General features: G+C 38.0%; 1 protein-coding gene across 1 annotated transcript; it reads left to right on the forward strand.

The window, feature by feature from the left end:
• The first annotated feature begins 19 nt into the window (after positions 1–19).
• polr1g (RNA polymerase I subunit G) lies at positions 20–8,066 on the forward strand. The gene is made up of 3 exons (XM_062060638.1): positions 20–281; positions 385–529; positions 7,137–8,066. Exons 1-3 carry the CDS (start codon positions 197–199, stop codon positions 7,840–7,842), a joined length of 936 nt encoding a protein of 311 aa, XP_061916622.1. The 5' UTR covers positions 20–196; the 3' UTR covers positions 7,843–8,066.
• Positions 8,067–16,660: the final 8,594 nt, after the last annotated feature.

The following is a 16,660-nucleotide window of genomic DNA, read 5'->3' on the forward strand; positions in this document are numbered from 1 at the left end:
GTTTCTTTATAACGGACTCCAACACCCACCGCCGTTTATTGGACTACTAACATGGCTGACACCGGAAGTGAGGCAATCTAAGCGCGTAGGCGATCGTGCTGTGCACACATGTGCGTGTTCTCCAACAAAACCGCACGTCCCTGCTCTAAAAGTGAACAGTTACAGCATTTGGCGATAGTTTGACTACAAAATAAAAATGCTCAGAGACGTGTCAGCCTCATCGAGTGAAGATGAATCTGACACATCGACAGAGGAAGTCCTGTTACCGCAAAAGGAGCTCGGTAAGTTAGCTAGAGACACTTATTGTCCTAAAGTAGGTAGCATAGCACCTAACTAGGAATTGTAATGATAACACTTAAATGTATTTATTGTTATGTTTTACAGAGACGAGGACGAGCAGGTACCAATGTCCTAATGACTTCGTGTCATTCAGACACAAAGCCTGCAGCAACACGCTAACAGACAGACTGGAGAAGAGCAAGAGTGAACTGTGGCTCATTAAAGCTCCTGCCAGCTTTAACCCAGACTGGTAATGCACACATTTAATAGTCTTTATTCCCAAAAACTACATTTGGCAACATGTTCGCCAACTGTGGCCACCAAAAAAGCTCTCCTAACTAAAGCAAGTCATTTGAACATGTTTGAGTGTCATGAAAGTGTAAAAATAAGTGAAGCAATGACAAATTACTGTATTCAAGAGTCTGTTAGTTGAACAGTGGAAAGTATGTTTCACAACCCACCAAATATCTGGCCACCCCTTTATTACTAAAAATTGACAAAATAACGACTGCTTTTCTCAACATGTCGTGTTTGTTGACATGTATTGTAAGTAGGGATCAGGGATGATGCTCGAAACCGATTTTGTTCGATAAAAAAAGAACCGAGTCCTCGGACTCTAATCCCTTTTTGAGAACCGGTACCCGTTATCGAGACCACTATAGTAAAGAAAAAGAGTTGGGCTTTATTCGAATCCCGTCCCGACAAGAAATGCCCCGTGTGACATCACAAGAAATGACGTCACGTAGCTCAGTCATTTGTCACGGTGGAGTGCAGCGTGCTGCGGTTCGTTCTCCCGGGACGCAAAACTGACGGCTCCGGACGAAAGCGTGCAGGTAGGAGATGAATTATTTCTCATTAATCATACACATTACAACAGACAGGAACAAAACAAAAGGAAAGTGTGCCGTTCGCACGAGAAGCTAAAGCAAAAACTTACTTAGCACAGGAATACTAGAAGCTAAGGCAAATTAGCACAGGAATCATGCGCTCGAAAACCAGAATGCCAACGTAACTGTTGCAATGAAGCCACGACGAGTGACCGGAAAAGGCAGGCTTAAATAGAGTCTCTAATGAGCAACAGGTGCGCGTACAAGGCAGGTAATAATCATAAGTAACCATGGTGACTAAAACAAACCCCCGAAGTGCACAAAACAACTAAGGAAGTCCAAAACTAACCGAACATAACTGAACAAAACATGATCCGACAAATATATACATAATTTACTGACCTTTTTATAATAAAATATCTGTGAATTAGTATATAAAACAGTTTTGTAATATGTAATTAATTAATTAATTCAGTCATTAATAATATACTGAGATGAAAAATATCTTATTTTCAATAAGGTTGAAAGTATTTCTCATAATTCTTCTTTGTACTTTGTAAGCGCTCTTCATTTGAACAACCTCTTAAAGTGGATCATATCAGTACAATGTTTAACTTATTTACTTTATCCATTACATCATTTAATTCCACATAATTTTAGCTGTTTGCAATTTTACCAAATCATCGAACTTTAATATTTTTGACTCAATAAATAAAGTGTTTGTATGTTCTCTATATCCAACATTATGTATCAGTCTAATTGATCTTTTTTGTAACGGTTAACGAATGTAGCGCACATTTGTAGTTATTTCCCCACATTTCTTAAATAACTCAGATATGGGAATACTATAGTAGCGAGCAGGAGAGAATGTGAAGTGATTTGTTAAACAAAATATTGTGTGTTTTTGTCCATATACAACAACCTATCTGGACTCGATAAGAGAATCGATAAGGAATCGGTTCGATAAGAGGATTCGATAATAGGCTCGAACTCGATAATTTCTTATCAAACATCATCCCTAGTAGGGATGTTACGATATCACGTGTACCGTGACCAAAATTATTGTGGTAGTGTTGAATGTGCTCAAAAAGCACTTGTACACCAGGCATGTGATTTTTCCATCTATAGTCGGAAATCCGTCTTTTATCTCTGTAAAAATATAAACATATATTTTCAGTTTTTCTTAGTTTTTTCCGACCTACAATGTGTGTTCAAATCTTGATCCGTCTTTTTGCCATACCTGCCAACAACTAAACAAGTAGCGATTTCCGTAGCTTGGCTATTTTTAGACCCTTGTAGTGGTTGGCTAAGCTACATGCTACATTAGAAGAGAGAGGAAGTAGAGAAAGAGAGAAGTGGACAAGTGTAACTCGACGGGCAGGGGACAAAATATACGGGGAAAATCAATGATAATTGGTTGGTTTAAGTGTAAGAAAATCCATGATTGGTTGGTTTACTATGATGAGTCACGATTGGTAAAGATAAGGGCAAAACATTACGTAGAGGCCAATCTAACGAATGGTCATCGAACCAGGAAGGGAAATCACAACAGACATGCCAAATGACGACGAGAGTGTTGGAAAAAAGAAGAGGGAATATTCAAGCGGGTGATTTATATATTAAAAAAAATAGTGGAAGATGGCAGAGGGATTCTCTTCCTTTAGATTTTTCTTTTAGCAATGTAGACAACGTCCAGGAAACCCACAATGCTTATACTTGGCCACATTTGGACAAATGTATGTGTCTGGATAAAACAATGCTCAAAACATTCATTTTAGTTGTTTACCATGTAAGCCCAAATCAAAACTGCTATTGACATGGAATACACATTTAAGAACACACATGATTGTGGCAGACATGTGATGACTTTTGCTACAGTATAGCCTGTCTAAATGCTAACTTTCATTTTCATTGGTGTTTTTGAACAAGACACTAGCTGACATTTTGTTCATTATTTCTACTGTTTGTATATTGACATTGAGTAGTTGAATCATTTTGAAACATAAACAACTACGGGTGTAACGGTACACAAACATTTCGGTTCGGTACGTACCTCGGTTTAGAGGTCACTGTTCGGTTCATTTTCGGTACAGTAAGAAAACAACAAAATATACATTTTTTGGTTATTTACCAAATTTGTAAACAATGGTTTTATCCTTTTAACGTTGGGAACACTATAATAATTCTGCCCAAAAATAGAAATAGCTTTGTGTGTGTTCCAATTCAATTATTTAGTGTCTCTGGATCTTGTTTAAATCTCAGCTCAGATAATACAGTTCTTGGAGAAAGGTTTTGGAGATAAAGCAGTGCAGTCCATGTGCTTTGATTGATTGATTGAAACTTTTATTAGTAGATTGCACAGTTCAGTACATATTCCGTACAATTGACCACTAAATGGTAACACCCGAATAAGTTTTTCAACTTGTTTAAGTCGGGGTCCACGTAATCAATTCATGCTGCGGTTAAGGGTGAAAATGTGTTGAGGGTTGGCTCGAGAGCCTCCTACCAGCACAGACAGAACAGGTGGTGAGGTCCTGGCTGGAATCTTCCAAAAAAGGATCCTTGGACTAGATGCTTTTTTTCATTAGCTCGCCATCATAAAGAGAAGCCTGGCCTGTGTGAGAACCAGGACCATCCTTATAAATCAATGTGTACACAAATCAAATATCTTCATTAAATAACACTAATTGCATTATAAAGTATTCAGAACAGGTTCCAGTTTTTTCCTCAATATTGTACAATATAAATCAACATACATGTCAGAATCACAATATGCAATAAAATGCTAAAATAACCATTAGCAGCATAAATATGACCTATACAATTCGGTCAGTGCACTAATTGTGCTTATTATCAAACACATTCAAAAGTACATTCAATACACAATAGTTATCATTGGTTCAAGTCATAGACCTTGAATGTGGACGATTGAGAAATATGCCATAAAGACTGTTTTAATGAAACAATGGAAGAAAGACTCACCAACTCCGCATCTACAGTCACACACAGCTTGATGACAAAAAATCCGGCGCTGGTAGTCGACTCTATAAAGTTAACAAATAGGCATTTAGTTTAGAATACTGTCAGCACAATATTTCGGGTGAAAACGAGAATAAAAACCTACCTCGAGCAGAAATACAATCTGTCTCCCCTCAAGTCCTGTCTACTGGCCACTTCCTGCTACCAGCTTATAAGCACAGCTGATTGGACCGCGGCGGTCACGTGACTAGGGAGAGCTGTGCTCTCTCCCTAGTCACGTGACAAAGAGTAATAAATAGCAAGAGCCTAATAGTCTCCGCAAAAGTATGTATTTGACTCCTGCGTTACACCAGCATGCCGTGTGTTGTGCCTCGGTGTGCATTGTTTACACAACGTGCGGTACGCTACTTATGTCCGTCTGTGCAGTGGGCTACTTAATATGTTCGTGTGGAAACTCGTTCGGTACACTTTCGAACCGAACCCCCCGTACCGAAACGGTTCAATACAAATACACGTACCGTTACACCCTTCTAAACATGACTGCAATATATTTATTTCATGCTATAAATCCCAAATGGCTATTCAGATAAAGGAAGTTAGCTAATAGAATAAACATTGTTTGTACTCTTCATGATTTTTGCATTTGGAGCAGTTAGAAGTGGAGAGGGAGTCAAGGAGACAGAAATTGGCTATAAAATCCAAGGCAGAATCCACTAAAGCAGAAACAAAAAGGAAAATGCATGCTGCTCAGAAATTTGCCATCAAAGCAAAAATGCCAAACTAATGTGTTAATGAACCAAATTAATGTGTATACAGTGCAAACTATCAGATGAACCATCTGTGGCTGTGAAGTGAACATTAGTAAGGTTGTAAATACTGTATAGAGTAGGCTAACCCATGTGGTTCCTGTGGATGTGAACACAAGTCGTAATTACTGTAGTGACTAAATAAACTGACTGTAACAGACATAGTGATTCATTTGGATGAATGGGGTATGTATTTATGTAAACAGTTGATAATTTTTCAATTCTTGAAACACTAAAACATCTTTAAATTGTGCTTTTTTTTGCTAATTTTTGCATATTCAATTGCTGACAAACCAGGAGCTTCGGGGGGTGGTTAACTGAAATAAATAGACACACAGTTAAAACAAGCACTATTTGGCATGTTTTGTGTTTCTTATTCTTGATTAATAGTGTTTAGTCTTAGTATTTTATCTATTTTAACTGATAAGCTTTTGTTGTTTTAGTGCTGTCAAATTATTTTTTTAAATCCGATTAATCATGATTAATAATCACGTCTTCCTTGAAATAAGACGTCGTACATGAAACATGTCATCGTGATCTTGCTTACATAATTTAAATCAACCTAAAAAAGGACTCCAATATTTTGACACATGCAATTTTATGATCAGAATGTCACACCAAACATTTTTCCAATGTTTTACTTGAATGTATGTCATTTATTTGTTAAATTTCGGTGAAAATATTATGTAAAATTCTGTCATGATTTATTTTGAAGCAAAGTTATGACTGCGTATACATTGACCTGATCATTGACCTTGCATTAACCCACGCCTGTCAGGTAACTATTCGCTGTTAAGGTAAAAGAGCTCAAAATGAACTAATGTAAGAAATAATTTTGAAAAAAATCAGAATAGAATGTCTAATTAATCTGCAAATATACTTGATTCATGCGATTTTTCTGATTAATCACGTGCGTAACAGCCCTAACAGAAATTATTTGAGAAGCACTGTCTAAGACGTAGACTAGTCAAACCTAGTTTTAGACTTAGATTGGTCAGATCTAGTCTTAGATATAGACTGGTCAGATCTAGTCTTAGATGTAGACTTGTCAGATCTAGTCTTAGATGTCGACTGGTCAGATCTAGTCTTAGATGTCAACTGGTCAGATCTAGTCTTAGATGTCGACTGGTCAGATCTAGTCTTAGATGTAGACTGGTCAGATCTAGTCTTATATTTGGTCAGATCTAGTCTTAGACTTAAATTTGGTCAAATCTAGTCTTAGACTGTTCAGATCTAGTCTTAAACTGTTCAGATTTAGTCGTAGACTTAGATTGATCAGATCTAGTTTTAGACTTAAATTTAATCAAATCTAGTCTTGGACTTAAATTTGGTCAGATCTAGTCTTAGACTGGTCAGATCTAGTCTAGCGGCTGGTGCCCAAACTCCAAATATTTACACTCCAAAACCAGGTGGGTGTGCCTGGGCAAGGGTGGTTTACCTACAATTACGTTGTGCTAAAATAAACACATTCTAACTAAATTAATAATAAATAATGATTCTTGAATAAACCTCATATATACTTAAACTGATGAAAGATGAATTTACAATTTATTAAAATGTATTACAATTCTTTACTACAATTTACAAACTGTTATGCTAAAATCAATTCTAAGTTAATATAAAATAACACTTATGTTTCTGAATTAAACTGTCAATAAAATGCAGATTAAAATACAGCCTCACCACTTAAGTCACATTTTTGACGCTTAAGAAACTTCTCTATGACTTATGGCGATCTGTATGGGGCGGTGTGGCCCGGTTGGTAGAGTGGCCGCGCCAGCAACTTGAGGGTTCCTTCGGCAAAACACCCTGCTCCCAGAAGATGTAGATCATGGCTTTCACTATGTAAAGCGCTCTGAGTTTCTAGAGAAAAGCGCTATATAAATATAATAGTATAATTATTATAAATATAATTCACTTCACACTTAAGCGCCAAACTTAATTTGGTTTGTGTGAAGTGTATTACATTTGAGTACCTTTTGTTTTCTGGCGTCTCAACAATGGCCCTATGGTTAAGAAACACTGCTGTAAACATTTTCAGTAAGACACTATAAATGTGAGACTTCTATCTTGGTCTGGCTCTGAGCAGGTATACACTGCTGCCCCCTATAGACCAACCTCTGAATCACATCTTTGTAAGTCGGCTTACAATATGTCACTTCCTTGACTTTCAAAGCATATTACGTGAAAAAAAAACAGGTTCCTCTTCTGGATGAATCCTACCTCGTCTTCCTCCTCGTTACAGCATGCGGGGCGTCCAGTTGAGCCTTTCAGGCCTTCAGACGCTGAAGCTTCCTGTGGACAAAGGCGAGAGTGGGCTGGGCCAACAGATGTACAACATCCTCGGCTCCTCCCTCGGCCCCTCCGAGCTCCACCTCCTCACGGGTGACAGTCGTACGTCGCAAGCGATGGTGATGGGTCCAGATTTCTCCGGCGTGTTGAGCGTGAGCGAGAGCTACGGCGGCGACCAGCGGCTCCCGCAGATCCTCCCCGCTACACCCGCGCCCGCCATCCCGCCCGGCCTCAAACAGCGGTTCCATCCCTTCGGCAGCAAGGCGCCCGCTCAGGGAGAGAGCGAGGTGGACGCCGCCCCCTCTGAGTTTGCAAGCCTCCACCTTCCAGGGGTCTCGCAGGCCAATGAAGAGGAGGGGAGAAAGAGGAAGAAAAAGAAGATGAAGAAAGAACGGACAGAGCGAGAGGATGAGGAGGTGACAGTCAAATCGGAAGTGGGCGTGGACATCTTCTTCCAGGAAGTCGGAGCGCCTGAGGAAAAGAGGAGGAAGAAGAAGAAGAAAAAGGACAGAGACGCAGAAGACGAGTCGCCGCCCGCCGCCACGGTGATGATCAAAGAGGAAGTGAAACTTGAACCAGTGGACGTTTTGTACAATTACCAAGTTGACGACTCGGCGAAGAAGAAGAAAAAGAAGAAGAAAAACAAAACTGATGACTAGTCTGACGCTTGCATCAATTCCCTGATGAACTTTTATTGTGAAAACTTCCTCTGGTGGTCAGGAAGTTGTCGCCTGTCCCTCTCAGGTGGACTCCATCGTCCGCCTTCTTGACGCCGAAGAGCTCGTCAGCGTGCAGCAGGAAGACCAGATGATAGAAAGATGGACGACTATCTGATGCACACACAAACAACGCAAACTTTGTAATAAAACTTTTTTTTGTCTTATTTTTGTCTGTTTTGTGTCTCTTCAGAGACAAAAAGCTAGTAGCGTGGGTCAATCAATATATTAGCGTGTATGGTGAAGAATTGATTTGAGTAACCAGAAGTGGATTTTATAACATAACATTTTATCACCAACCTGAATAAATACTTATTGCCTGAGTAGTCCTGAGTTCAATCCCGGGCTCTGGATTTTTGTGTGTGGAGTTTGCATGTTCTCCCTGTGACTGCATGGGTTCTACTCCGGCTTCCTCCAACCTCCAAAGACATGCACCTGGGGATAGGTTGATTGGCAACACTAAAATAGGCCCTAGTGTGTGAGTGTGAATGTTGTCTGTCTATCTGTGTTGGCCCTGTGATGAGGTGGCGACTTGTCCAGGGTGTACCCCGCCTTCTGCCCGAATGCAGCTGAGATAGGCTCCAGCATCCCCCGCGATCCCAAAAGGGACAAGCATTAGGAAATGGATGGATGGATGCATTATACTATTGAAGAATATCAGTTAGGCTTTTACTAATCATCATTTATTGAAATGGAGATGTATTGAAAACCCACAATGATCCAATTAAGTCTAGAAAAACAATAACAAATGAATTAATATGCACTTTTGTCTTTTTAACAAAACAAAACAAGTTTGCAACAAGTCAGCTCGTGTTAGAACACAAAGTAATTTCCGAGCACGTGATTGGATCATGTGACGTCTTCAGTCCCTTGTTTTTTAGCTTTAACATGGAGCTGAATGTTCTTTAGCCTTAGCACGTGGTAGCTCAATGTTCTTTAGCCTTAGCACATTGTAGCTGAATGTTCTTTAGTTTTAGCACGTGGTAGCTGAATGTTCTTTAGCTTTAACACGTTGTAGCTGAATTTTCTTTAGCTTTAGCACGTTGTAGCTGAATGTTCTTTAGCTTTAACATGTTGTAGCTGAATTTTCTTTAGCTTTAGCACATTGTAGCTGAATGTTCTTTAGCTTTAGCACGTTGTAGCTGAATGTTCTTTAGCTTTAGCACGTTTTAGCTGAACGTTCTTTAGCTTTAGCACATTGTAGCTGAATGTTTTTTAGCTTCAGCACGTTGTAGCTGAACATTCTTTAGCTTTAGCTTTTTGTAGCTGAATGTTCTTCAAGTCGAAGTGTTAGTGTTGCCACACATTTACTACACTTACAGTACATTCATAAACACCTCAGTGGAATATTAGTGTAAGTATTGTCTGAGGTGTGTATGCTGCAATGTCCAGCCTTGCTAAATAGTACACAGAAAATACTTTAATCTCTCCAAACCCATAACAATATGCTGTATTTTGTTCATGCTAAATATTGTTGGAACTGAACTGAAAAGTTTGCCCACCAAGGATTACCAGGAAGTGCCAAGAGCACGTGTTTGCAACCCTTGGTTATATTTGTGAACTGAGTTTATCCAGCAGGTGGCGGCACACTCCACTCTTTCCTCCCTTTTACACCGCAGCTTCATGCCAACTAACCCATCTAATGTCTTAGTTTCTCCTCCTCCTCCTTCTAGAATGTTCTCCTAGGCTCCAAAAAGTTACTTTTTTTTTTTCACGTGACATTTTCACACATTTCCTGTTTGCAGCAGCGGCGGCGCTTAAAGAGCAGCGCAGTCCGCCTCTTCATCACCTCGTCTCCTCCTCATCCTCCTCCGGGCGCTCCGCCGCACCGGAGCGTGGTCCTGACTCCTAATGAGGATATCTTGTGTAATGTACACTCATCAACATTTCCCTTTGAAATAAGACGTCGTTCATGAAACATGTCATCTTGATCTTGATTACAGAGGAAGAGTTGATGGTTCAACACCACTGCTGCATTCATGCAGGTATTATCATTTTACCAGCCCTCAACATGTCAAAATTAAATGAAACCATTATTAATCAAGTACAGAACATGCTACCTTTTTAGCTAACTTTACGTTTCTTTCTCTACCTAGACAGCCATACACCTTACAGTCATATAACTTGGTATGTGACACATGCTAACTGATAGCATGCTAAAATTAGCACGCTAACTTTTCGAGACAGTTTTGCAACCGTTTACCCCAGAGTCGTATAACTTGGTACGTGACACTTGTAAACTGTAAATTTACTTTTTTTCCCTCTAATTCCCCAACCATACACTTTATAACTTGGTATGTAACACAAGCTAACTATTATCATGCTCACGTTAGCTTGCTAGCATGCTTACATTTGCATGCCAAAATTAGCATGCTAACTTTTTTGAGTCATACAACTTGGTATATAAAACATGCTGACTGTTATCACGCTATGTTAGGCTGACCATATTCTGAAATCCCAAAAAGAGGACACATATATGCGTGCCAAGGCAGGCAGCACGCCAAGGCCGGGACTAGGTGAAAATTTGCCAATGATACTCGGAACTTGCTTTATAAATAATATATTTATTTAAATGAAGCATTTTTTCTCCTCTGTTGACAGCAGTGTTGGCGCTAGGAATTTTCAGAATGGTGTCCCAGGGACCCCATCAAGTCATAAAAATGGGGTGCCACAGTACATTTTTGGGGCCCCACTTTTTTGTAAGCGTTTTGAAAACAAATGATAAATGTATGCATTATCCTGTTATATCTCACATTCTATATTGTGTTTTGGAAAAAAGGTTAAACGTTACTTAATTCATTAAAAAAGATAATACAAAAGAAAACAAATGTGTATGCATATGTAAATGTATATAGTTATAAACATTCATTCACTTTCTTCTTTCCTTCATGGATCTAAACTTTACCACTGCTGTTAGTTTTTTCTATGTTTTTATTTAATAAGTTGTAGGTGTATTTATTTCAGTATAAAAGTGTAAAAAGTGTTTTGCTTCGGTCATGAAATGATGAGAATGGTGTGCCAGGGCATACATACATTTTATATTTAACGCTTAAATCCCTGGAGTCTACATCAACTTCAGATCTAGCCCTCATTTCAAAATGTTTTAGTTTTTTTATGTTGTTTTTTTGTTTGTTTGTTTTTTTGTTTGTTTGTTTTCCGCCCTTTTTTGTCAAACAAAACTATGTTTTTTATGGCAAACACACAAAATATGCAAAATCTTCCACCAAAAATATTTTTCAAAGTAGAATATTTGATGTGAAGTAATCGGAACCTTTGATAGGTCAATAATTCATAATAACATTGATTTTGATTCAATATTATGTTTTGAGCAATGACCGTTTGAAAGAAAAAAAAAACAGCTTTGTTTTATTAGTCAACATTGCAACTGTTTCTAAATTACATTTCACCTTTAAGCGTTTTTATTTCACTTTTGTTATGTTTTTGTTTATTTTAATAGTGTTTTTAGAATGTGCCGTGGGCCTTTAAAACATTAGCTTTGGGCCACAAATGGTAAAAAAAATAAATAATAATCTGTGTCCTTTCTGATTTCAATGCGTTAAAAAGACACAAAAAGTGTGTTTACGCCAACACTGGTTGACATTATAACAAAATAAGTCACACATATATTCTGTAACATTCACAGTTTTGGAAAAAAAGTGCAGAGGTAGAAATATTCAAAATAACCTCTTGTATATAATCTAAAAATAAATAATGCCTTAAAAACAAGTTAATTAAATTTAAACAAAAAACAGCAGACGAGCTCTCGCCCTGCACAGCTGTTTTGTGCTTTGTAGTGTCGATATGGGCTTGTAGATCGTTGGCCCCTTTATTTGCCACAGATATACGTTCCTGCTTTGCACACAGCAGAGGTGTGGACTCGAGTCACATGACTTGGACTCGAGTCATGAATTTGATGACTTTAGACTCGACTTGACAAAATGTAAAGAGACTTGCAACTCGACTTAGACTTTAACATCAATGACTTGTGACTTCACTTGGACTTGAGCCTTTTGACTTGACATGACTTGCTACTTTCCCCAAAACCTAAAGCTTAAAAAGTTATTTGGGAGCGCTCCGTAGCTTTCATTTTGTACGTGTCTGTCTATCAGCGTGTGTGCTGCGTGTCAGCGTGTGTGCTCTCAGTACAACAGCCAATCAAATTAGATCTACATTGTTTTCATCACACAGCATTGATCCAATCAAATTGCAGGACAACCAATGAACAAGAGTTGTCAAACAACGCGCCATTGAGAAAGATTTATACCAAAGTTGGTTTCGTTCGGATATAAAAACTACGACTTGGTCAACGAATTGCCGTATGCAAATCACGCAGTTCGAATATTACAGACGGAGACGCACAACTTCCAACTTCGTTCGACATTTGAAGTTGCACAAAGAAGGGTAAGTTTTGAATGTAAGATAACGTTTATTGGCTAAATAACATGACTTTTATTTGCTATGTAATTAAATCAGTGAGGCTGTAAACTCACTGCTAACGTCATAACCATAGACATCTTATAAGGGTGCACAGCATCGAGCGCTACTGCCTACTGGCGCAGACGAGACGCGGGGCCGCCATCTTGGAGTGGTGATCTGCTCCACTCAGTGCAATTCATTTGGCAGGAGCAATGAACTGCCAACGCATTTAATTCATTTTACCTCACTGAATACCACTCATTTTCACGCGCTTTTTTGTCATACGTGTAGCTATGATAACGGACACATGTTTTATTATTCATAGTTTGCTTAACAGTAATAGAATATTCTTATACGCTATAAGTGACCAGACGTCCGAGATTAAAACTGGGAATATAATCCCAGAGAAGGGGGGAAAAAACGGTCAGCTATTTTTAAATTGAAGAAACAATATGATTACGTTATATATACATGCTACATAAACAATGTATGAATACATTAGATATCTATATATCTTATAGACCGTATCTCTGTTGCTGCAGCAGCAGAGAGTTTATTCTGTCGTGACACTTTGTATTGATATTTTGTATTACATTCTTCCCTTAAATGATCATGTTTACAGTGATTGTTATATATGTATTTTTTATGTATGTCGCTTTGGATAAAAGCGTCTGCCAAATACTTAAACATATATAAACACCTGAAAGTCTTTATATCAGCTAAAACCACCAATCTGTTTCACTGGATTCAGAATAAAACCAAATTCTGTTTTACCCAACGATGTTAGTATTTGAATATTGTTACTTGAAGACTTATTCCTGGTTACAATTATACTGTTAAGAAAGTATTGTCTTATATTTTGCCTAAAATGAGAATGCATTATAATCAATGGCGGCTGGTGAATTTTGTTTTAGGTGGGGCAGAAAGTTTGTAAACCAAACCCCTGTAGGGGCGTCATCCTCCCCCAGAAGATTTATTTGTGATTTTCACATACAAATATTGAAGATCTTTGCTCCTTCTCAACTCTGTGGTAATGCTATTTTCATAAAATACAACCAATAGTACATTAATGTTAAATCTTACTTGTGAAAAGTAATCCCCCGATTCCTATTTTCAACAGTCCGCTCATTTGAGCAGGAAAACGCTGAACACCAGCCCGGCATCTTTGTTTTCTACCTGTCAACTGTCAGTTTAGGCTGCTCGCCGGCTCCTCATCACCACTTTAAGATGCAAATTGCTCGCGTCACAGCAACCAATATTGCGTCTACTTCTAAGATGTTTATGGTTATAACGTCATTTCAAACACGGCAATATGTTGCGTCCACTGCAGTTTGCTACCTTATTCATACTTTTTGTCAAGTGATTTTTTAAGCAGGGTTGCATGAGGTACCTAAACATAACGTTACGTTAGTCAATGTATCACACACAGTAACATAACGTTAGACGACGGTCAGCAGCACCGCGGATTTTAGCCACCTACAAAAAGACAAACATAGTCAAATAAAGGTCAGTTAAAATATATACTATATTAAGAATATGTGTACATATTGCATAGGGCCCTGACATCTAAAAAGTACAACTCTGTTCATTGTTATGTTCATGTATTTGTTATGTTTTTCATGTGTACGCACACATCAACACACATACAGTATGAGATGAGATCAATGAGATAAGGTAAGAACAGAATAGAAACTGCTGTGGAACTAGTTACAATGCAATATGCCATGGAAATACAAAGTTAACACTTTTGTACAAATAAGTACAGTTGCACTTGTTTTTGCAAATGTGTTTATTCTGTAAAGGAATGAGTTAAATGTTTAAAATTGTTTAAACTATTAAAATGACTGGTTAATAGTGCTATTATGAATTGCAAAGGGAGTACTATTTTCTTTCCTGCTATTTCAAATGCACTTGTTTTAATAAATAAATACAGCGGTTTAAAAGCATACACAATCTGTGTAAAAATATTAGTCTGTGGTCAAAAGGACTTGAAAGGACTCGAAACTCAAAATGCAGGACTTGTGACTTGACTTGAGACTTTCCAGTCTTGACTTTGGACTTGACTCTGGACTTGCCTGTCTTGACTCTGGACTTGACTTGAGACTTGAGGGCAAAGACTTGAGACTTACTTGTGACTTGCAAAGCAATGACTTGGTCCCACCTCTGGCACACAGTGCATTCTGCTTTCCATGTGTCACAGCCAAGACGAAAACACAGATACTTTTCCCGCAAATCATCCGTGAAGTTGCATTTACGTTTTGGCTTCTCTCATGTGTTCTGTCTGTCTATTGACTGTCTCGCTCTCTGTCTCTGCCCCTCCCTCACGAATGTTGCTGCATGCGCACACCTTCACAATTTGTTTTGTTTTAACCCCTTCTTAACCCTGGACGTACATGGAAAATACATGCAACCCTAACTCAAAATACCGGACATTTGAGGCATTTAAGAAACTCCGCCCGGACAGACCGGACAGCCCCGCAAAAGAGGACATGTCCGGGGAAAAGAGGACGTATGGTCAGTCTATGCCAGGGGTTGGTGATGCCAGGGGTCACCAACCTTTTTGAAACCAAGGGCTACTTCTTGGGTACTGATTAATGCGAAGGGCTACCAGTTAGATACACACTTAAATAAATTGCCAGAAGTAGCCAATTTGCTCAATTTACCTTTAACTCTGTTATTATTAATAATTAATGATATTTATCTTTGTGGAAACACTGATCATCTTAATGATTTCTCACAATAAATATATATAGAAACAGATAAATATCAATATGCAACACTTTATTTTTATATTTTCTCTAAGTGCACATTTTTCAAATTGAACATTTTCAAATGATCACTTCTAAGACAGTCTTGTGAAATCACAATATCCCATTTTAACTAGCTAGCCACTAACATTTTTTAACAAATCATGAATTACTTTGCACCATGTTTGTACAAATAATAACTCATGTAAAATACAAAAGTAAACTCTCAAATTTTTAAATCATGTCACACTTTGAACTGGACACCAAATCTGTTATCTGTTTCTTTGTCAGTTAGTGGGAAGCCTGGCATTGCATGCTGTTAACTAGTGTGTTGTACTCTGGTGTGTAACTTGACACTGCAACTCTGAGTGAGTCTTGCAGATGTGCATCAGTGAGGCGTGTTCTGTGTTTGTTCTTGATGAAGTTCATGTCAGAAAAGGCTGATTCACAAAGATAAGATTTTTCCTCATTGTTTGCGGAACCTTCTTAATCTTTTGGACATATTTTCACAGCAATCTGGCCTTAAGCTTAATTATGATAAATGTAAAATGTTAAGAATCGGAAATCTAAAGGGAACGTCCTTTCGAATGGAATGCAAAGTGCCTGTTTTGTGGACAGATGGACCAGTTAACATACTTGGTGTTGTTGTCCCAGAAAATCTGGAAGATCTAGGCTCAATAAATTATGATAATCGACTAAGAAAGCTGGACAAAATTATGCAATTATGGAAAGGGAAATCCCTAACCTTGTATGGTAAAATGTCGATTGCCAACTCGTTAATTATTCCTCAATTTATTTATTTGTTTTTGTCATTACCAGCTCCATCACAAAACTTTTTTAAGATTTATGAGCGGAGGGTCTTCGATTTTGTCTGGAACGGCAAACCAGAAAAGATTAAAAGAAAGGTTTTGTACAAAGAGTATGAATATGGGGGCCTGAAACTTCTCAAACTTGAAGCTATGTGTCTGTCTTTAAAAGCATCAATTGTTCCAAAGATGTATTTAAACATTAAGTGGTACACAAATGTCCTGTTGGACAAAAAACATGTACTGTATCAAAATAAATTGTATCCTTTTTTACAAGTGATCCCCTCCCAGAGAGTCTGCTGGGAAACATGGCGGGGTTCATAAAGGAAACAATCCACTCATAGTGGTGTTTTCAATTTTATGTGCCAGAAAAAAGAGACGATATTTTGCAGCAGTTAATATGGATGAACTCTAATATTGTAATAGATGGAAAGCCTTTCTTTTGGAAAAATATGTTTGAAAGAGGAATCATTTTTGTCAATGATATTATCAATGAGAATGGTAAAATTATGAAGTATGATGAATTTAGAGCTATGTATGGTGATGCTTGCTCAAGCTTTTCATGTTATCAACTAACTGGAGTAATTGGGAAAAGATGGAAACAAATAATTAATTATGGAACTACTAAATTATTAGTTTGTAAACCTCTAATAAGAAATTCTAGTTGGCAAAAAAGTACTAAAATAAATGGAAAAATATATAATTTGTATTTAATAAAGAAATCTTTGAAGGCTGCCTCATACAACACAAATGGAAAATGGGAGGACTTTTTTGACTGCCCGTTGCCATGGG

This window comes from Entelurus aequoreus, linkage group LG10, assembly GCF_033978785.1.
Source record: "Entelurus aequoreus isolate RoL-2023_Sb linkage group LG10, RoL_Eaeq_v1.1, whole genome shotgun sequence".
NCBI lineage: Eukaryota > Metazoa > Chordata > Actinopteri > Syngnathiformes > Syngnathidae > Entelurus > Entelurus aequoreus.